We start from the raw sequence: 21,852 nt of genomic DNA, 5'->3' as shown, positions 1-21,852 counted from the left end.
CAGTTCTGAAGTCAGCTACTCAAAAGATCCAACTTTCATCCTGTTAGCATGTTGTTTGTATCCTGTCTACATACTGTGATACTGTGATGATGAGTGTCCTGTATGTCCCAAGTGCCCCTCAGTGTACATGTTGGGACTGAATGTGACCCAGTTCTGACTGTCTCTACTGGCGCCATGCCTCCACCTGTCTATTACCCACCATGCCACAAGCATGCCCTGCATTGCTCCTGTCCTGTCAGCCTCTGAGATCTGCATGACACTCTGTTTCTCTTGCCATGTTTTGATTACACAAGTCAAAACTGACCAAATTACTTTTGAACAATTTCTCATTGGTCACATTGGCCAGGTCTGTATGTAGAGGTGGTCACTACAGGTTTGACTGTTCTAGTCCTATTCACCTATTTCAAATTAGAAAAGAAAAAGAGAATTTGCATTTGATGAATTAGCTAGAGCAGATTGGAGTTGTCAAGATCAAGTTAAGATTTATCCATTTGTCGCCCTTAAGGATGTCTTGGGAATAGGGGCATCTTATGGGTTACATTGCACATTTGTACCTTGAACTCTTCTGTAAAGTCTTGGGAAATGTCTTAGGGACGTACCTTGAGCTCTTGTTTAACATTCTAGGAATGTCTTGGGGGTGTGATTATACGCTGAACTCTTGTCAAGCTCCTTTAGAAAGTGTTGAGATGGGATTGCACCTTGAACTCATGTTGAGAATCTTGGGAATGTCTTGGTGTTGGATTGCACCTTGAAGTCATGTCAGGCGCCTTGGGAATGTCTCAGGATGGGATTGTACTTCAACTGTTTCTTGAGAATCTCAGGGTTGTCCCTGCCACTGCCAGGAACCAGAAACCTTGTAACAAGAGCAGGGCTCGAAATTCATTTTTGGAAGCACAAACATTTTGGGTTTACAGTAATGTTAAACTAAAGTAAGGTAAAATTGACCTTACTGCTTCTACTCAGAGCTTGAATTTGAAATTTTATGGCTACATTTAAACAAACGAATATGGTGTATATCACTGTACACAGATCAAATTTTTGGTGCACAAAATGTTGCAGGTCTCTGCCTTCATTATATGCTTTTTGCTTTAAAATGTCAGAACCAAGAAGGTTAATTGGTGTGGCCTAGTTATGCACCTACCCAGCATGCCAGTGTGACATGGCGTTCCCTCCCATCTGGATGTCATCAGGTGGGGAGGGAGAATAACTCACCTGCTGCAGCCGGCTGCTGACACCTCCATCCATCCCGACCTGTTTACCTTTCACTTCCCGCACGGCCGTTTTCACACGGCCCCGCGCCACGCCGGTCCGCCATGTCCCAGAAACAAAAACATGGCCTCCCCGGCTAATTGTCCACCGGCTGGGAAGGTGAAAGTCATCAAAGGAGGACGGAAGGCACTTTGTAAATAAATTTTGAACTTGACCTGTGCCTGGATGCTGGATGCCAGTGGGTGGGTGGGGTAGTCATGTTGGGGTCAAGTTAGCAGGGAGACTCCACACCTGGAAGGATAACTTTTCTCTTTTCATCTCTGTTTTGTTTTGGTTTTGCCTTATTATTAGAGCAGGTCTTGAAATACTCTACATGTATCTGGCCAGACAGATCTTCCAAAGGATCAAGCAAAAGTCCTTTGCAAGTGTCATTGATACCACAGGATGTTAAGGCTTCTCAGAACCCAGCTGAAATGAAAGCCACGTTTTGGAGATGAACATCACTTGGGTTAGAAATGCAAGGCATTTGTGTGCGCTGAGCTCCACTTGACTTGTGCTGTTTTCTGGAATGTGTACAAAACAGTCTTACGTGTTGTTTTCTGACAGCTTAGTTTTCGACATGTGGCAACAGATCAGTGGGGAAAAATCCAGGAAATTCTGAGGCTTAGACAAAGCCGGGCCCAACCAATGCATTTCATTGTTACATGCTATTACTGCTACAGACAAGTGCTGCACAGAATTCTATATCACTACAAATTTGGAATCTGTAATTTGTTAATTAAAGGGCACCATGTATGTGTTTTAACATGTATTATTTTGTAATTTTACTTAATTAAGTTAACCATGTTACAAGGCTGGTACTAAGCCACTCAGCATGGCTCCATGACAATTTTGTTCATGTTTTTAATTTGTCATGTGTTTTAGGTCATACAGATATCACATTTTCGTAATATCCGGTGTCCTTCAAAATTTTGAGTGGCCTGCCCCTGCTTATGGTGAACACAATGGACAAGTCCGGCCCTATTGTATCCATGTACATTTCACCTCAGTAGAGGTGAGACAGAATAAACCAATTAACGAATGTTGGTGGAACAACGAAAACAAACAAATTGTGGGTAGTCGAAGGCAAACAAAGTGTTTGCTACAAAATAAACAGACAATAAAGTCTTATACTACAACATAAACAGTCACGTCAAAAGTGAATAGTACAAAATAAAGAAACAAAAGAAAGACAGTTGGGTTACACTGTGTCAACAAGAAATACAGTCTAGAAGTAATAGACAAGTAAACAATGTATTCTCTTTGCTGCAGTGATAGATCTGGATAGTTGATAGAATTAAGCTACCTTTTGGTTATCATACAGGTAAAGCTCTAAACTATCCTAGTGATATTGTGTTAAAAAAACTATAATTCTACAAATAAGTTGAAAATCAGGTTGTAAACAAAGACAATTAAGGTAATCATGGCCATGGGCCAATAAAGAAAGCATTTTTACTAATACTATTGCATCATTAATACATGTATTTTTTTCAGCTGAGCAAATATGGTAAGATAAAAATGCTGTAAATTTTGACAAACTTCAGGTGATCTGGTAAGTGTTAGTATTGTGTTAAAAAATAGCACTGTCTTAGTATAAAAGAAATTAAACCTTGCTTCTTTTCTTTTTTTTGCTTCCTGTTTGTACCAAGCTGTAGTTTGGCATAACACAAAGGATATGTCCTGGTGTTTCCTGAATTGTGAAATTCTGGACAGGCCAGCATGTATCCTACCTTCCCTCCGCAGGTGTGTAGTGCTGTACTGTCAGTCGCTCCTCCTATATTCTGTTTTTCCCCATGTTTTCACCAGGCTTACTACTCAACGGCAGCTCAGGAAACTTTGCCAGCCCCCATGCAGGTGAGAGACCATTCTGGCCCCTCCCCCCAAAGTCCACAACCCCTTCTGATGTACCAGAGATGGAAAACTCTCTAGGAGATGTAGGATTCTATCATCACCTAGTCTTTCTGATGTTATGACATATGGCGTGGTTCTACCCCAAAGTGATAGTTATTTCTAGGGAATTTTTACCAGCCATGTGAAGTTGCATCAGATAGACGATGGGTGTATGTACATGTGTCGAGCGTTTGACTTCTTCATCTCCTATAGATTTATAAGCATCTCTGGTTGCACAGGTGTGTGGAAATGCCCCCCCCTCTAGCCTGGACACCATCTTCTGTCTGCTCCTGAGGTTATTGCCCTACCTGGGATGCTTGCGCCACGTGCCATGTATGCCAATCCATACTGATTAGTTTGATTATCTGTCCACTGATTGGTTCACTGATTTGCAATTGGGAAGCCAGTGGCCAATCAGTGGGCTTGGTCAGATTCTTGCCAAAGATTGATGTGCAGGACGTTTCACTTCTGAAGGCTGACTTGATAGTAGAAATAGGCCCAAATAAGAATTAGGTAGAGCTGTAGTTTTGGTAGTTTGCTTGCAAATTGTTTTCATTTTAATTTGGGCAACTTCTACTGCTCATTCAGTCCCAGAAGGATTGTTCATGTGGAGACTAGTCACCAGTATGAGTAGCAATCTCAGGTGCAGACCAAAGCAAAAGATGGTAACCAGGCTAGCTGCTCAGCCCCCCCTACCCTCCCCCTGCCTGTTTCGTTTTGCCGTGAAAATAATGCCTGATCAACCCAGGAAATCATTCTGCCCACCTGCATGAGGCAGCAGTAAAGACTAAATGAATGCTGGTTTGATAAAGAATGCCTTAAACGTAACTGGTGTGCTTTTTAAAATCTAATTATTATCATAAATGATATATAAGAATATAACATGTAACAAGCAAGGCAATAGATATCTCATTATTATGAGGTTTTCATAACTATTTAATAACTTGGGTGAACCTGATATGGTTTGATTTTGAAAGATATAGTACTTTAATATCATATGTAATAGACAGTTATGATAACTTAAGTTTTTAACCATAAAATTCCTTTTATTACGTCTTGCCTGATCACTAAACTTACTGTTCATCAAACTTTGTGTCTCCTAAATTTTAGCCCAATTTCTTTCTATAATAATTGGAACAATTCATTCAAAGAAATTTGAACTGAATGAGAGTCATTGAAACTGGACCATGAGAGCAAAGTTTCTCTTTTTTTCAGTAGAAAAAGTCTTAAACTCTGAAACAGCCTTGTAGGCATATGGCTGAAAACTAGACAGTGTCACTGTCTCTAAGATGTTTTTAAGTGTCCGAGTCTGCCAGATCTCTCCTCACGGTCTATCCATTCAGAGGATCCTCCTGATGAGTTGTTTGAAAATGGACACCTCCTCTCCTACGGAGCCCCCCCCCCCTCCTGTGTGTGAATACCCCCTTGTTGTGCTGCAGGTCTGTAATAGTGATTTTCCACCTAGTTGGGAGGAAATCTTCTTAATGTTGCTCAGAGGACCCCTAAGAGCTGCACTTAAGAAGGACTTAGCGGGATAAGACATCTATTAAGAAAAGTCACAGGGTTTCTCACTGTTTGTAGCTCAGGTAATGCTGATTGCTAACTGATGGCTGAAAGGTGTTAATGGGCATGTGGAGAGGAACCTTCTCACAAATGGATTGAAATTATATATAAGCAAAGGAGCTTATTCCTTCTTCCCCAGAAGTATCAGTCATATCTACCCAGAAAAGTTAAATAATCATAAACTGAGTGTAAACTATTGCAGAATTATTCTGAATGCTAGACTGTTTCCAGGGCCTACTCAGGCTAGCTCCTTGGCCCCAGGGCCAACATGCCCGGAAGGAAATTTTACTACCCCCCTGGCATCCTGGAACCAGTTGTCTTCAAATGTCAGTTAGAGTTAGGTATGAGTGTGTAGTTGTGGTGTGAAATAGCCAGCTGCTGCCATGTGCTTGTGAAGCTGTTGTATATGCCAACACCCCTTAGTGATATCTATGACCAAGCAAAGCAATTAACCTTCTCCCTGCCACATAACCCCATAACCAGTACAAATTTGGTGCCAAAAGGCCAACCCAGCAGGGAGAAGGTTGATTGATAGTTTGAGACAGGCTTTTCTTAACACTTTATAAAAGTTGTTTTCCCCCACCCTAAGCTATTAAGAAGCAGGCAAAGCTATTAAGTAAGAGTTCTTAGGAGAAGTGCCCCAGGAAGGACCTTGCTAAGTAAAAGTGGTTTCTCTCCCCCACACCTCAAGGCCACACCTGCACAGCTTCTTCCAGCCCTCTGTAAGCTGATATCCCTGTGCCCAGAACACTCTCTCTTGTCCCATTGGAGTCTTAATGGGACAGGAGAACAATATTTCTTGAACATTTACGGATGGAATACATCTTTGTAATATCTTGATGTGTACACATTTTCAAAATCGTATCTTCTGTTCACCACTTACCTCACATTTTCTTGCAGATGATGATTGAGGTAAGGTGAGCTATTTGTTATTTTTATGGCCTGTCTGTATGCACATAATTTAATGATTCTTTCCCACTAATCTCTTTGAGTGACACTAATACACTAAAAAGAAATAAGAACACAAGGAAACAAAAACATAATGTGACTTAGGTGTCCGAAGAATTTTTATCTGCAAACCAAGGAAATTATTTGGAGTGGAGTGACAGGTGGGAGATTGAGAGCGCTTTACCAGGAAAGCCAAACCAGGTAAGCGGTTTTTTTTCGTTCTGCAGGAAACCTGCAAGTGCCAGTGGTGGTATTAACTGTTGTTTGTTTGTCCTGACAGAAAACATGTAAACGACTGTGGTGCATGAACGCAGACGGGATCCAGAAAGGCTGCCGGACCCAGCACATGCCCTGGGCAGACGGAACACCCTGCGGCAACAACAAGGTCAGTCTCAAGGTCATTCTTAGAGGGGAGAGGGCTAATTCAGGATCAACTTATGAAAGGGGTCACTAAGGAGTGAAATGGATTGAAATACTAGTCACTTAGTTTTGAAAATTGATAAAGATGTGGAACCTGAAAAGTGCTGACAAGAAAATTTAGAGATAGATTAGTACATAATGAGCAGCCAGAGGTTTCAGTAAGTGGCAGGATTGCTGTCCTCTGCCTTTGTGACTGTGATACAGCACATGATACACCTGCAGGAGTTGTAGATGGCTGAAAACTACTGACACTACTCTTTGGTTCCCAGTAACCATTCTAAAACAGCTGTAACTTAATGAGTCTCCAAGACAAGTGTTTGGAGTTAACAAGGATTTTCCGACTGTGTTCTCTACACCTAGAGGTCATGACATTGACCTTGTAGAAAGGATGATGTTGTGGTTTCAGGCTGTTACCTTTCCCTCAGTTTATCCCTCTTTGATCTTGTCCTCCTTGGTTGTGACCCCTCCTTCAGGGCAAAGGTTAGGGGGCAGGAGTGGTCTTTGACCTGGTTACAGAACTGTAGCAAGATGCAAATGTTGAGATGTTTATCTGGAATTCTGTCCTGACCTCCTTCATAATTCCTTTCTCTTTGGTCTAATAGAATTTTTTCTTTCGAAACTACCAAGCATTGTTGCAAGTCTTCATAAAAATATAGGATGTAATCAGTCAACTACACTGTAGTCCCTAGCCAGAATATAGCTGTTCAGGTGTGTTCCCATTTGAAAGGCTATCATAATGTTTTCCTTGGCTGTTTATCCACTTTCCTAGCAGACAGAAATCCTGACTTCCGGCTGAACTGTTGGACATGACATTCCCATGATCTGTCAGCACTTGAGACTTCAACCTCCAACCTCTGGTTTCTGCTGTTGAGTCCCAAGACCACAATGCTAGCCCACTGGTACAATGTATTTCAGATTTATGTAGTCATCTTGGGTTTGTAGTAGTTAGGACTTGAACCCCGACCCCAGGTATTTACAGTGCTGGAGTTCCCATGGCCAAACCATAGTGCTAGTCCATTGGTATGACACATTCATGGTCTTAATGTTCCTCTGTGCCAGAGAGCCTGAAGATGAAATAAAACTCTAGCCTTTTTGGTCCATGGCAGTTGGAACTTGAACCCTAAACCCCTGTTTTTACACAGCCAGTATCCCCAGAGCCAGCCCACTGCTGCTACATAGTCATGGTAACTTCCTCCACTGAAACTTTCTCTCCAAGAAGATAATGGCCTTTTGGCTGGGCTGTGAGCAGGTGGGACTTGAACCCTGAACTCCTTGTGCTTACAGGGCTGGTGTCCCCAGACCCAACACTCTGGTGGTAGCCACCATACCATATGGTTAACTTGACATAAATGACCCTGCTTGTGTTTGATGGAACATTAGGGCATACCCTTGACCCCAACTGAACCCCATACGTTATTCCCTGCCCTTCAAAGTTTGTCATCAGACTCTTGCAGACTTTCTTGCCTTGAACACCAGGTAACTGGATCCTGGGACAGTCAGGGTTTCTTAGAAGTCTTGAAGGGGACAGTTCTGTCTTACTGTCATTGGTCAGTAGAGTAGACAACACCATGAGAAGGATGGTCAGACTTAATGATCTAATTAAGATTCTTGACAAGAAACAAGCAACCAACCGCTGCAATAATTGTAAGAATGTGTCACATTGACTGCTTGGACACAAATGAGAATAGAGAAGTAAGATCATTTGATGTTGAAGATTCAAAACAAGAAAGAGTCATGAATGAAAGCCACAACATGACTAGTCTGGGAGTCATATCAGGATAGAGGGGATTAATTCCATAAGTGTCTGGGATTGTTAGAACTCAGCTTTATCTTTATAATCATTCCACAACAGTTGTATGGTTAAAGACATCTCTATTTTGGAACCCTTCCAATAGTTGTCAATCCGCCCTTCCCATATCCTTGGTAATCATGTAGATTTCTGACAAGACTTGTGTCTAGGGTCTTAAAATAATTGGGTTAGAAGTCTTGGATACAAGCCATAGCAGCGTCTGGGATGATTTAGGACAGGAAGTCCTTTTGATACCTTCAATGGAAAAAATGATTCTTTGATATGTGGATGTGACAGGATTTTGTCTATATGTTGAAAGAAAATGACTTCTGCATGTATTTAGAATACTTTCTGAGATTTTGCCAATGATAGTTTATCTTTGTATAAAACTTTGCCACAGCTCCCACCCCCATGGCCACCCCCAATAGACCCTGAGAGCCTTTCCTATGTCATCTGGACAGCCTGTAGGCTGGATGCCAAATAGAGGGGCCCGCATGCCCTTTTCCATAGAGCGTAATTGGCCGTTTTAATTCTACATTGAGCATGGACGGACCGCTCTACATGTAATTCAACGTAGACCATAATTGGCGCATTTTGCATAGAGCGTATTCGCCATTTTAATCCAACGTAATGCATTGTAGCCACTTGGAATTTAACGTAAAGCGTCATCAAGAGGCTTACTGAATTCAGCGTAATACATAGCCAGCTCTCAAAATTTAGTGTAGAGCGTTGTCGGGGGGGGGACCCCCCATGCAGGCCCCCCAGCACCCCAGCAGTATGGTAATTTAATGCTGACTTCAGGTGCATGTTGGCCCTAGAGCACAGGAAGCCTGGAAACAGTCTGGTGTCCAGGCTACAGTTTTATAACTAGGGGAATACCCTCCTGGTTCGGCAGACCCTGGCTGGGCGTGTCCTGAAATCCCAGCCATCAAGACGAGCTGCAAAATTTACAGCAGAGGAAGTGGTGTTGTTTGGATAGTTGTTATGAGGGAAGTTGTTGGTGAATTATTCTTGATGCCAGATACAGATAAGGATGGATAGGAACCTTTTGGGCTTCACCTTTACAATGATGAACAAACAGTAAACCCAACGTACCACATTTTCAAATTTTCTCAATTTTTCTAATACTTACCGGTTGTGTAACCGTGTGTTTGATTTCAAGTTTTAGAAAGAATTTTATAGCCAAAGGTGGATAGAAGTAAATAAAGGTGGTACATCCCCACTGCACTCATTCTGCTCACCTCGTCTGCTTATCTTTACTTCAACAAGTTCATGAAAAAGCTTTTTTCACAACTCTCTAATTTCACTTTTCTGACCTTTGCATAAAGCAGGCTAGTTTATTGATCCAGGCATGTAGCTGGTCTCAGAGTGCTAATATAAAAAGGGGGTCTGCATGCTCTTTTACACAGACTGTCTTAATCCCATTGTAATTCACAGCTGAGCAGCACAAATTTAATGTAGGTGCCTTTTTAACTGATAAGTAGCCTAATTCAGTTGTAGTAGTAATTGGCACCAGAATTTAGCATTAACTGAGGCCAGTCTGCCAAATTTAATGTAATAATGTAGCCAGTACCCTTTTGAATTTAATGTATTGTCAACAGTACCCCCCCCCCATGCATTCCCCCATAAAACAAAACAGGGAGATAACTGTGAGTTGTTACACAAACATACAGACTTGAGGTGATGAAACCTTAGACACCATGTTGCACTGTTAGTTTATATGGTCTGTATCCATGAACTATAACTTGTGGATCCTGAGCACTGATAAAAGATGACTTCTCTTTTCTTTACCAAAATTTATTTCCTTGATTCTTGAAGACAATTGTTATCTGTCAATCAATGGTGTCTAAATGATGGCCTACTAACTAAGAGAATTTTTACTGAACATAACAGAAAAAACAGCTTTCAAAACCTGTGAACTTCTATAACATAAATTTTAATACTTACACATTAAGTTTGTGATAATCCTGCTTTATTGTAGATTGCCATATGGTGGATGTCATGAGGTAATGGGTCCTACAGGATCATGGTGCTAAGTACAATGGTGAGGCAACGCCGGCATTCACGAGATCGAGGCTCGTTTCACGCTCAAGGGACGATGGGTAGACTTCCTGGCGGCAAAGTCAAATTTTTTCCTGTTCTACATCACATGTCTTAGCGAGTTTTTGAGTTGTGATTGTTGATTTTTTAGAAATTTTGTACACATCATTATCAAGATATGTAAATATTTATCCTAAACTTATACTTAGGCCATTCCAATGAAATTTCTTGGTATTGGGATAATTTTCAGGAAATTATTGGATACTTGCCTTCTGTGAAAACATGATTCTTCTAGCTTGTCATCCCCCCAATGCCTCCACTGTGCTTAAGTGTCATCTTGTTGTGAAATCATACTTTGATTATTTATAAAAGAATAAAAAAAATAAGGCAACACAGACAATTCCATGACAGTTTTTTTAATGACTATCAAAAGGAATGCACAAAAATTGGTACAATACAGGCAATACCTTGGGTTTATGAAAACAATATCTTAAAAATTGTACACAGTGACATAACAAGTTATTGAATGCATGTATCTACAACCTTCCAATAAATTAAGGTATGTCTTACCAGAATTGATCCTACCACATACACATGCACTTTAGATATCATAAAATAGAACATTATAGTGCCAACAATGCAATCGCTTCACTAGCATCAATTACTTGTATAGCTTGCTTACAGGTCCAGGTAAAGTTGGGATGAGGAATCCCAAGTCATCCAGAAATAGATATGAAATTATCAGCACCATTATAATGAAAAAAATAAATAATAAACAATATATCTTTAAAATACATTGTCATGTTCTAATCCAAGGTATGAATATTTAATGATGAATGGGACTTGGAGATAGCAATAGAAGGTGATCTGGTGTCTTAGGCAGGGTTGAACTCCACATTCCTGGTGCAGAACAAACCAGTACCTCACTTGGTCCTGTACTTCAACTAGAAAATAAAGAGAATAATAATCAGATGAAAGTACCATTTGCTTTTCTTTCTGCAGACAATCAGTAACTGAAATACTGTCAACATTCAGACTGCATCACATAACATTGCATGGATAATCCTCTGGTACATGCATTACATTTCTATTCATACACCATGAATGACCTTGTATGGCTTTTTCTAACTTGATACTCCATCATGAGTTCCTATTCCACAATAATATTACTGGCTGTGCAGCTCATAGATGGTCATAAGTGTTTAAAATAAGATCCAAACATTCATGAATACACACATTTACTGCAGGTGGGGGAGGGGGGACCTGGCCAATGTATGAATAATACTAGGTGTATCATTCTTGTGTGCAAATGATTCTGGTTGATAGGCATGTATCTCTTTGAAATTACAACATATGTTAGAGGTGTATATGTTCTACAATTGTACTTTATTTGGGAAAAGATCCTTTATTTCTCTGAGAATTTCTCCCTAGGCTTATGGTTGACACCCAAAGCAGTTTTGAGTGTGAACAATATGGATGACAAAATTTTGAACATGTTTGATAGTCTATAATTCTTTATCAAAACATGTACATTCTCAATATCCTGCAATATGTTGGACTTACATATGTACTTTTGTTTCATTTGACTTTTAAAGAAATCTGTTGTGGTATTGAAATGTATGCCAGTACTTGAAATTCCCATACTGTAAACAATATGGCTGACAAAATGTTGGGAAGTTTGAGAGTCTATATTTCTGGATCAAATGAAAGGATCTTTTTCTATATCCTGCAATGGTGTGACAGGAGATATGTAGTTATGTTTCATTTGACTTTGAAGAAGATCATTCTATATGTTTAAAATTATGCCAGCACATGATGTTCACACACTGTAAACAATATGGCTGACAAAATATTAAGCAACTTTGACAGTCTATATATCTGGATCAACAGTCATGATCACTTTGATATTCCAGAATATGTGGGAGTGATATAAGTAGTTAAGTTTCATTTTACTTTCAACAAGATAAGTTCATGTATTTGAATTTATGCCAGCACTTAGTAAACAAGATGGCTGCCCAATTTAAGCAAATGTTAGTCAGTTTGAAATCTATATTTCTGGATCAAATGAATAGATCTCTTCAATATCCCAAAATAATTTAAGGGGGTATATGTAGTTATGTTTAACTTGACTTTGAAGAAGATCAGTTGATTTTTTTAAATTTATGCCAGCACTTGAAGTTGAGGAATGTAAACAAGATGGCCGCCAAAATGTTAGGTAACTTTGAAAATTAATATTTCTAGATTATATAGACAGATCTGTTCAACATCCTGATATAATTTAAGGGGGTATATGTACTTAAGTTTTATTTGACTTTAAAGAAGATCAGTTGATTTTTTTAAATTTATGCCAGCACTTGAAGTTGGGGAATGTAAACAAGATGGCCACCAAAATGTTAGGTAACTTTTGACAGTGTATATTTCTTCATCAAATACCTGGATCTCTTCCATATCCTGGAATAGTTTGGGGGGGATATATTTTACTGTGTTTCATGTCATTTTAAACAAGATTAGTTGATTTTTTTGAATTTATGCCAGCACTTAAAGTTCACACACTGTAAACAACATGGCTGACTAAATTTTAGGTAAGTTTGACAGTCTATATTTCTAAATAAGAAGTTGGCATCTCCTTCATATTCCAGAATGTGTTGGAGTGATGTATGTAGTCATGTTTGATTTCACTTTGCAGAACATCAGTTGAAGTTTTATAATTTATGCCAGTGCTTGAAGTTCACATGGTGTAAACAAAATGGCTGCCCAAATTTGAAGCAACTTTGACAGTCTCTATTTCTGGATCAAAAGTCCTGATTTCTTTCATATTCCGGAATATGTTGGTTTGATATATGTATTGAAGTTTTACCCTACTTTCAAAAAGATCGTGTCATATTTTTGAATTTATGCCAGCGCTTGAAGTAAACACACTTTGTTCAGTGGGTGGGAGGGGGGCAAATACATTGTGGATTCAATTTCTCGACATCGGTTCCACCGATTATTTTCAGGTTTTCAGTGTTAAAAGGGCCCATATAGTAGTAATTAAATCAGTACTTCAAATGCGATTTCGAACTACCATACTATCACAGATCAAATTTTAATGTCGTCGGAGGGCACAAACTGCAGTTTCCCAGGACGAAAGGTTCAGAAACAGGGCAATTGGCTCTTCTATAAGTACAAGTCACATGAAAGATGAAGCACCAATGTATCCTACGTCTGTACGTACCTGGTATGTAGTCTTACGTGGTCATCCTGGTGAACTGTGATCTGTTTTCCAACATGTACTTCATGAGCCGCCATCTTGCTTGGCGGCCATTTTGTAACAAGCCTAAATTCCCATAAAGCATTGAGTCACCCCACCCCTTCCCACCCTGACAGGATTCAGTAGGAAGCAGCCCGGGAGATACCAATCACTCTGGGGACAGGGGTGTTAACACCACTTAATAATTATCTGGATTACGGTATGGTATGTCGTGATAGACATTAGATGTGTTAAGTGTGTAGGATAGACCACGACTCAATTAGGTGTTTCTTCCCATTTAGATTTTAAGATTTCAAAGATATTACAGATAATAGAACTAGAAATCACTGCTGCTACTAGAAAGAAATGAAAATAGCTTTCCTAGTTTGTAATAGACTAGGAACTCATGAGGAAGTTGTGGTCTTGTCAGATCCTCAAGTTTATTATTGTTGACAAAGTTTTTGTATGTTTGCTTACCAAAGGTCTCTTCGGCCACCAAATGGAAGGTTTCAAGCTTCAAGGTCACCAAAGAAAGACTGTCAGGACGTTTTTAATTTCCGTCACATGTGACCAGGTTTCCTTACACTGTTTCCCGTGTTATTATGTGACCAGAGGGGGTAGGGTGGAGATACTATACATAGGGAAGGTTGTTCTGAGCTTAGATTCTAACAAACTGCTGAAAGAATAGTAGAAACTTGCCTCAAGAGGGTCAATAAGTTGGGGGCTATGGCAAAATTCCATCGTGGTATGTTAGTCCTGTGGCATAGAAAATGGCCTGTGTTGGCCCTGGAAGCTTTCTTGAATCCAGGCTAACTGAATTTCCTCTCTAGTAGGATACAGACCTCTGCTGGCAAGTATTTCACCCTATTTAGGCAATTCTGCTGTTATTTTCTGGCAGAGCTTGCCCTTGGCATGGCCTTATCTGATGTATAATATCCGTCACTTGCGTGTACACATAAGAAAACAAGTTCCTTCACACGTTTCCTTCAGGATATTGTGACTAGAGGGGTGTTTATATTGAAGTGTATCATAAGCTGGGTCCTTATCTTAATTTATGATAGGAAAACTGAGGCCTGTATGGCAGATCAGAAAGCCTCACATCTGGCTGTCCAGTAGACTAAGTAATGACCTGGCCTTTGACCCAGCTGTAACCTCCAGCAGAGAGAGGTGAACCCTGGGTGGTTACCATGGTGATTTCAGATGTCCTAAGATGGAACTGACAATATTGAAATTGGAGGAGAATTTGATTAAGTTACTTAACTGGTGAATATCTATTATCATACTATTCCCCCTGAATATGTCAGTGTATTAGTGAGCTTTGGCCTGTCATTCAGAGATGGTATGTACATGTAATAATGAGCTGATAATGACTGACCTTTAATTTAGCTCAACAGGTCAGCCTCTTTGGCACCTGGTTACATTACATGGAACCACTTATCACACCTAAGCACTGTATATTAAACTCCAATCCTTGTGGTAAACCTAATCTAGTATAGAAGTCCCTACTTTATCATGCAGCATTAATGATAGATCTGATGATTTAGAAGGTACTGCTGAGATAAGAATGGAGCTGTGTTATCAGAAGTGATGTACATGTAAGGATATGGAAGCAGTCTGCACCGGGCTCACATCCCCACAGTAACCCTCTGTAAATCTTTGTGCATGATTGGAAGGAAAGCAATGGCAGAGTTTTCCAAATTCTGTGTTTTCGTCCAATGTTCAGTTCACCTGTGTCAGACAGTCTGTTATCCAGCTGGTGAGCCTTACAGTCAGGGTCTACATGTAGATATAGCAATCATGAGTCTTTACTATATTTGTGTGATATTAAGTTACGAAATGTCAGGCACTGACATTATAGGCATTGTTGAGTTTTATACAATACTGACATTGTACAATTTATGAATGGTCCATTGATCTGAAAAAATTCAACTTGACACTTGACAGGTACAGTACTGTTGCAAAATTGGAGTAATATTGGAACCATTTGGGTGTAACAGCCTAGTAATGATGATTAATTACGCCCCAGTCCCATTTAACCTTTCACTTCTGCCTGTGTTTGTGTGATGCTGTCAGCTCCTGTGTATAAAAAACAATGTTTTTGATGTCACACTCCCATGGTAAACCAGATTCGAGGTTTCACATTAAAGTTAGTGTAGACAACTATATTTTAAAATTGTCCAGTAAGTGCAGTGTTTCAAAAGAGGCGCCGCATTTACAACAACTTTATCAGCAGGTCATCTATATAGAGGTTGGAAGAGTCCCTGTCGGGTCATCTTTAATTACTTGTCCAGTGGTGAGAACATCACCCAGGCTGTGGTCTTTGTAAGAACCTCATAAAACAACTTGTGCTTTTCAACAGCTGCTCATTCATTCAGAAACCAATAAGCCACAGTCACTCCCGAACTTTGTTTATGAGAAAAAGGTAATTTGTTATACGAGAGAATCATCAAGCTGGGGTGAACAAGAATCTCTGTTACTACTGAAGGCCTGTGTTTTGTTGGGATGTCATCAGTATGATACCTTATCATAAAGAGTCAACACTGTGTGGGAATTTCTTCAGATCATCTGAGGGTTAGGGTGTTAAAAGCTGAGCGTGACCCAGTTCTATCAAAAAAGGAGAAAAAAGGAAGCTTGAGAAGTTTCACCAGGCCATTTCTTCTCACTGATTTGTGATGAACACTGGGCAGATGGGATGTCTCGGCCATGAATTGCCACTACGTTTGGCCACATTCTAATCAGCAGCTATATAAATTATTGTAATTAAAGATAATGTACTTTATTTCGAAAGTACAGGCAAATTCAGGGTGTCATAATTACACGGGATGTCACTCAGTAATTTGTCAAAATTCAGCTCCTGATAATAGTTCTTCTTAATGTTCAATGTCAATGACTACAGAACTTTTTTGTGAACTTGCAATAAAACAAGCAATTGGATAGGTTCTCTAAAGAGTCAGATGTTTCAGCTAGCAACCTTTATCCTTCATCAGTGACTGTAGAATCTAAATGATAAAATTCTGAATTTGCTATATTTCTTCCTGCAGTTCTGCCTCCAGGGAGACTGCGTGTCTGCGCGGTCGAAGCTGAAGGCGATAGACGGAGGCTGGGGGCCGTGGTCCAAGTACGGGTCCTGTTCCAGGACGTGTGGGGGTGGGGTGAAGTATGCCACTCGGGAGTGCAACAACCCCAGGTGAGAAATGGGACAGGCAGGGCTGATTCTTAGTCCAGACAGATATCTGGACAGTTTTGCCTTGCTCACCAAGGCCGTACAAGTTATGAGTGACCCTTTCAAATTTAGAAATTGCCAAATTCTTTTTGTAGCTGTCCTTTATAAGGAACTCAGCCAACAAAAAGTCTGGCATAATTTTCTTTCCTCATTCATCGAATTTGATTGAGGAATTTAATGGCACAAGCCTGCATCTTGTTAACAAGGCTTGATGCAGGATGCCCTAACTTGACCTCTCCCTGTCATGGTTCTATTCATCATCTCACAAAAATACTTTCATCCTGACCTTCCCAGGCAGATCCCTGTCTCGGTAACCCATATTTTCCTGATGCAGTGACATGCAAACATCAATCATACAGCAACAATCCAATTATAAAAGGAGGAGTTTGTCCATCAAACAGGAAACTAGGAAAAGATAAAGAAAGGCAAATTATAAGTCTTTTCTGTATAAATAATTTTGCAAATAAAAGCACCATCTGTCAATAAGCCAGTTCAAACTACATGCTTGCACAATTATTGTAATGCACTGCGGTAATCTCAAAATTGAAGGCCCCCGAGAAATAACACAAAGTCTGGACATGTACTCTTCAGCTATTTACTAGTTAGGGGTTTTCACCTTTGACCTTGCACATGCACAGTTTAAAACTGTGAAGCAGCTTACTATCTTGTAGCATATCTATCTATAGGGGTGTTGCATGATGGGATTCTAATGCAGTAATGATGAACATTGTGCACTCTGTCATTCACCTGTTCCTGGAATGTATCACGTGATGTGATTAAAAAATATACCAACTCGTGGTACATTCTTTATAATCACACTGCTATGTCTTTACTTAGTTTTTACTAAACAAAGGATAAGCCTTGACAAACAAGTAATTCCTGTTTTCCTTTCTGAAATCCAAGAATGAGTGGAAGTCATGCTTGAAACAACAAACGTCTTGTTTGATTGAAAGAGTTCAGTGGAACACCTTGCAGTGATTAGCCTTCCGCACTGTTGTTTTTGGAGCATTTGGGCAAAAATAATTTGCCTATTTGAAGGTTGAAAATATTTACCTTTCCTTTATTCCTCTGGACTTTAATAGTACTTATTTAAACATTATCTAGAGCTCTATACAATGTATCAATAGACTGAAATATCATCATGACGATGGTATATCATGATGAGTGTAGTGACTTTCTACATCACAGTCTTGCTGCCATGTTTTACATGCTGCTACTGACTAACTTTCTTGAAGATCACAATTTTGGACAAGGATGCCCCTCAGGTAGGGTGCTCAACCAGTTACTTCACACTATGCAGCAATTTATGCACGGGAATGCTTACAGGAACACAACTACAATGTACATGTAGAGACTTTCTAAATCATAATGAAACTTTGAGACAAAGCAAGGTCAACCTTCTTGGTGATACATTTTTTTTTCTTTTGCAAAATGTTTAGCAGTATTGAAACCAATCCCAACTGGAGCTGTAGAATGAATATGTTGACAGTTTCATCATGAAGATTTTTGAAAGAGAGTATTGTTTATGTTGCTCTTGACTCAGAGAACCAAAGAACAGTCTGACTAGATCTGTGTTTTGCCTCAGTCCACCTGACAAACTTTGACTGACTTGACTTGATTTGACTGATGCTCACTAAAAGTCAGCTAGCCAAGAATAGCATCCTCCCACCTGAAGCCTTGCACTAGCTACAGCCTTCCTAACTAGGGTGGACGGAAATAATCACTCACAAAAATCACCAAGGACAAAGGAGAACAACACTCCGACCTTGGCTGGCCGTCTGCTGGTCAACCTCCAAGTTCTTATTGTCAATGTCAAGTGGAATTTGTAAGTCTCAGCGGGAGATTGTCTAACCCAGATGGAAAGGTTTTCTAACAAGCCTGAGCTCAAGGTTGGGGTGTTTTTCTTAGCCTGGATTGATATCCTCCTTGAGACAACAACAAACCATTGTTTAGGGTGGCAGGTTCAACTTCAAGGTCATTACCACTCATCAAGGTCAAGGCCGCACTCAACCTCTGCAACAATCACGAAGCAACACCACCTACTTTCAATTAAAAAAGTCATTTTCCAAATGTTAAAGGGACTTGTTTCAACTGTAATTTCCAGATAATGTAACATTATTTTATCTGCCATCAAACCTCCATGGCTGAAGTGGATTACGGGATAGAACAAATTCAGGATGAGATGTATGCACATGGAAACATACATTATACTTTTTTTTTGTCAGTATGTATGTTGCTGAATGTTTGGACTTGACAGTTGTGAATTGTCTTTTGCAGGCCATTGAATGGGGGCAAGTTCTGTCTGGGACGCAGGATGAAGTTCAGGTCCTGCAACACCAAGGTGAGACATTTGATTGTCCTCCCCTCCCTTGAACATTTCTATAGGTTACAGGTAAACCCATTGCCTCCACACCCTCTGCAGATATGCTTGAAGGTCACGAGCATTACTGACGCCCCCCTCCTGCAAGATTGAACATTTAAGGTCACAACTACAATTTTTGCCCCCCTCCCCTACAGACAAGTCCTCGGTGCATGCAGAGTTGATAGGTCTGCATGGCAGGTGCTCCCTGTTATGGAACTGCCCATTTTCCCTCCTAAATGATCAGAATGTTTCATCAATCAGTGCTTGTGTGGGGATGGCAGCCTGGGGTTGGAGCCTGGGCCTGATTTCCTGAGCAGACGTGAGGTAATACCAAGCAGGAATAGCTGCTGATAAGGTCGCAGAAATAGACGTGATTTCAAATTACTATATCATCAATCCAGAATCATTCATGGTCTTTATTTTATAGAGGTTCAGTGTGACAAGCCGTTCAATGACTTACACCTCTATGTCTCAACATCCCTATGTTCTGACATCTCAACATATGTCCCAACAACCCTTAGTGTAATCCTACATGTATGTTGGAACATCAAGCTGTTGGAACATACGGCCCAGTTCAATGTAATATAGCAAGCCACCTCCTTGCACCAGTTATACTGCCTTTGCATGGTGAACAGGTGTTGACAGTAGAGTAAGGATATAATTATGATTTAGTGTCATTACCACATTCTCACTCTAATAAGAAGTCTGTGCCTCCTTATATACAGTATTCTTCCCCTCAAGCCAACTGACCTGATGACCTTCAAGAAGCACCTGTTGGTTTAACTTCAGGCATTATCTCTAGCAGTTTTTATCTGTATAGCCTGTATAACTGCCCTTTGGCAAATCACATCAGCTTTACAGGCATGTGGTGTGGCAGCAGCTGGTTATATTACACTTAACCTTTGCATATGGAAATTACATGACCAGTCTCTGTGAAAAACTTTTTTCCCTGTTGCAGGAGTGCCCGCCTGGCAGTAAGGACTTCCGTGAGGAGCAGTGTGCCAAGTTTAACGGGCAGCACTTCAACATCAACGGCCTGCCGCCTTACGTCAGATGGGTCCCCAAGTATGCTGGAGGTATGCACTTCATTGTTATGTTGTTTACCAGTAGTTAACTTGCACCAGGTGGGTAGTGTAGTGACTAAACTACATGTAGTTACTAAACTTGCATGCTATTGAATAGAGCTGCTGTCTTTATCATAAATAAGATCTGGCATACGCATGTATTAAACATGTTTCCAGGCAATTTGAAAATATAGTCCAATGATCATCTACACTCTTAGAAAGCGGTCTGGTAGAAAAAAGTGTTGTTGCTACAAACAACCAAGATCTGACAGCTCTGTTCGACTCCCAGTCCTGACGCCCAGACCACCCCCAGACTTTATTTATGTCAAGTTTACCTGTACCCAGATAAAACTGCTTATGGTTGGGTGATTTGCTTGTGTTAGTCTGCCCGGCTGTAAGCTGTTGGAGGTTGAACTTGGTGGTTTCTGTCATCGGGGATCCAGTACGTCAAATGTGATAGTGGGCTGTTTTCTGTCCACCAGACAGCTCACTTGCATGAGCATAGGAAAAACAACCCTCTTGGAAATGGCGGCATAAATATTTTGCTAATATTTGTATCCTGTGCTGTCAGGTTAATTTGTTGATGGTGATGTCTGTGTGGCAAAGCCAGGTTGCTGAGGGAGGTTTCTGTCAAACAGATTTCCCTCACAACAATACACCCAACAGTTGATATGAGTGTAGAAGTTTTCAGTGACAGGCATTGTTTGTTGTTGCATACCAGATGTAGAAGTGTCCCTTGCAGTAGGCAGATAAGGATGAAAGTTTGTGCAGTAACTAGGATGAGAGTACAGATGTTCCAGACTAATTTGACAGGGAATCTGTATCCTCCCTACCTTCCTGCAACAGGAAGCTGATGTGGGGCAACCTGGTTTGATGTAGTTCTCTCTGTCAGGAAAAGCCTTTCCAGGCTATTCTGAACCTAACATCTGTGCCCATTTTAGAACTTAAGAATTGTGAAAGATGCTGGAAGTATGTTACTACTGCCAGCATATGTTTCAGTGTAATACATGATGATAGAAATACAGGTAGATGCAATACTAAAGAGAAACAAGAGATCTGAGATCACATACCTCCATGAAATATGGGCTTGACGTGTAAATGTAAATTTCCTCTTTAATTATGCAAATGACCTCCACATTAACATAATTAATGTATCGTGATGTTAACTTTTGATGAATTTACAATTTACACCAAGTAGGATATTCCCATCATTTACCCATTGAATTTTCGCATTAATTATGCAAATGAGGTCATAATTTGCATTATTGGTATCTGTTGATGTTCCATCTGCCAAAGATTACATACATTACATGTATTAAAGTACTATAATGTAAAACACTGTAATTAGAGAATTTCCTCATTTATTATGCAAATTAAGTCCTCATTTGCATAATTTGCATTAAGTTATGTACATCTCTCTCAGCTACCTACCTACCAAAAATGATGAAAATACATTGTTCCTGTCTGGACCTATTGGCTTTTAAAGATTTTCCCCCCGAAAGTCCCCTGCAGTTTCAGAACAAGCTGCTAGGGGGACCAAACCCACACCAATTATTCCTGGCAGGACAATCTATCTGTCACCCAAAAATCAAGACCATAACATGTTCAGGACAAAAGATACAAAAACCGGAAGTTCTGCTGCAGTACCAAGGTCATCCACCAGGAGGCCCATATTTGACCTTGACCTTTGGCTTCCTAAGACCTACCAGCATACCAAATATCATCACAATCCATAAAGGCGTTATGGAGTTATGCTGACTACAAATATGCGGAAACTCAAACACACACACACAGACGCGCCAAAAACAATACCTCCATTTTCATGGAGGTAACTAGATCTCAGTGCCAAAATTACGTCAACACTGGGTGTCCATCCACCCTAACACTCAAATTTTCCACATCATAGCGCACAGAGGTCGCCTTATTCCCTGAGGAAGAACCTCTCATTAATCAAACCAGGTCGCAAGCCCGGGGCAGCCTCGACACAATCAGACATCTGTTACCCTGTCTGGCAGACTCCTCATTAAACCGGAAGTGCTGCTGCAGTACCAAGGCCATCCACCAGGAGGCCCATAT

At 40.3% G+C, this 21,852-nt stretch overlaps 1 protein-coding gene across 3 annotated transcripts in view; it reads left to right on the top strand.

Annotated features, from left to right (window-relative positions):
* Positions 1-21,852, top strand: part of LOC109477323 (A disintegrin and metalloproteinase with thrombospondin motifs 9-like) — a 113,009-nt gene that overhangs the window by 36,896 nt on the left and 54,261 nt on the right. For 2 of the 3 annotated variants that reach the window (XM_019778505.1, XM_019778504.1), the window contains exons 11-15: positions 3,055-3,102; positions 5,930-6,034; positions 16,169-16,314; positions 18,628-18,691; positions 19,671-19,788. In XM_019778505.1, the coding sequence (XP_019634064.1) occupies positions 3,055-3,102; positions 5,930-6,034; positions 16,169-16,314; positions 18,628-18,691; positions 19,671-19,788 (481 nt within the window). The remainder of the gene's footprint in view (positions 1-3,054; positions 3,103-5,929; positions 6,035-16,168; positions 16,315-18,627; positions 18,692-19,670; positions 19,789-21,852) is intronic. The other variant, XM_019778506.1, reaches the window with a different exon arrangement.

Source organism: Branchiostoma belcheri, unplaced genomic scaffold (genome assembly GCF_001625305.1).
Source record: "Branchiostoma belcheri isolate BF01 breed outbred unplaced genomic scaffold, Haploidv18h27 scaffold4, whole genome shotgun sequence".
Classification (NCBI taxonomy): domain Eukaryota; kingdom Metazoa; phylum Chordata; class Leptocardii; order Amphioxiformes; family Branchiostomatidae; genus Branchiostoma; species Branchiostoma belcheri.
This window is presented reverse-complemented; position numbering and strand designations above follow the sequence as displayed.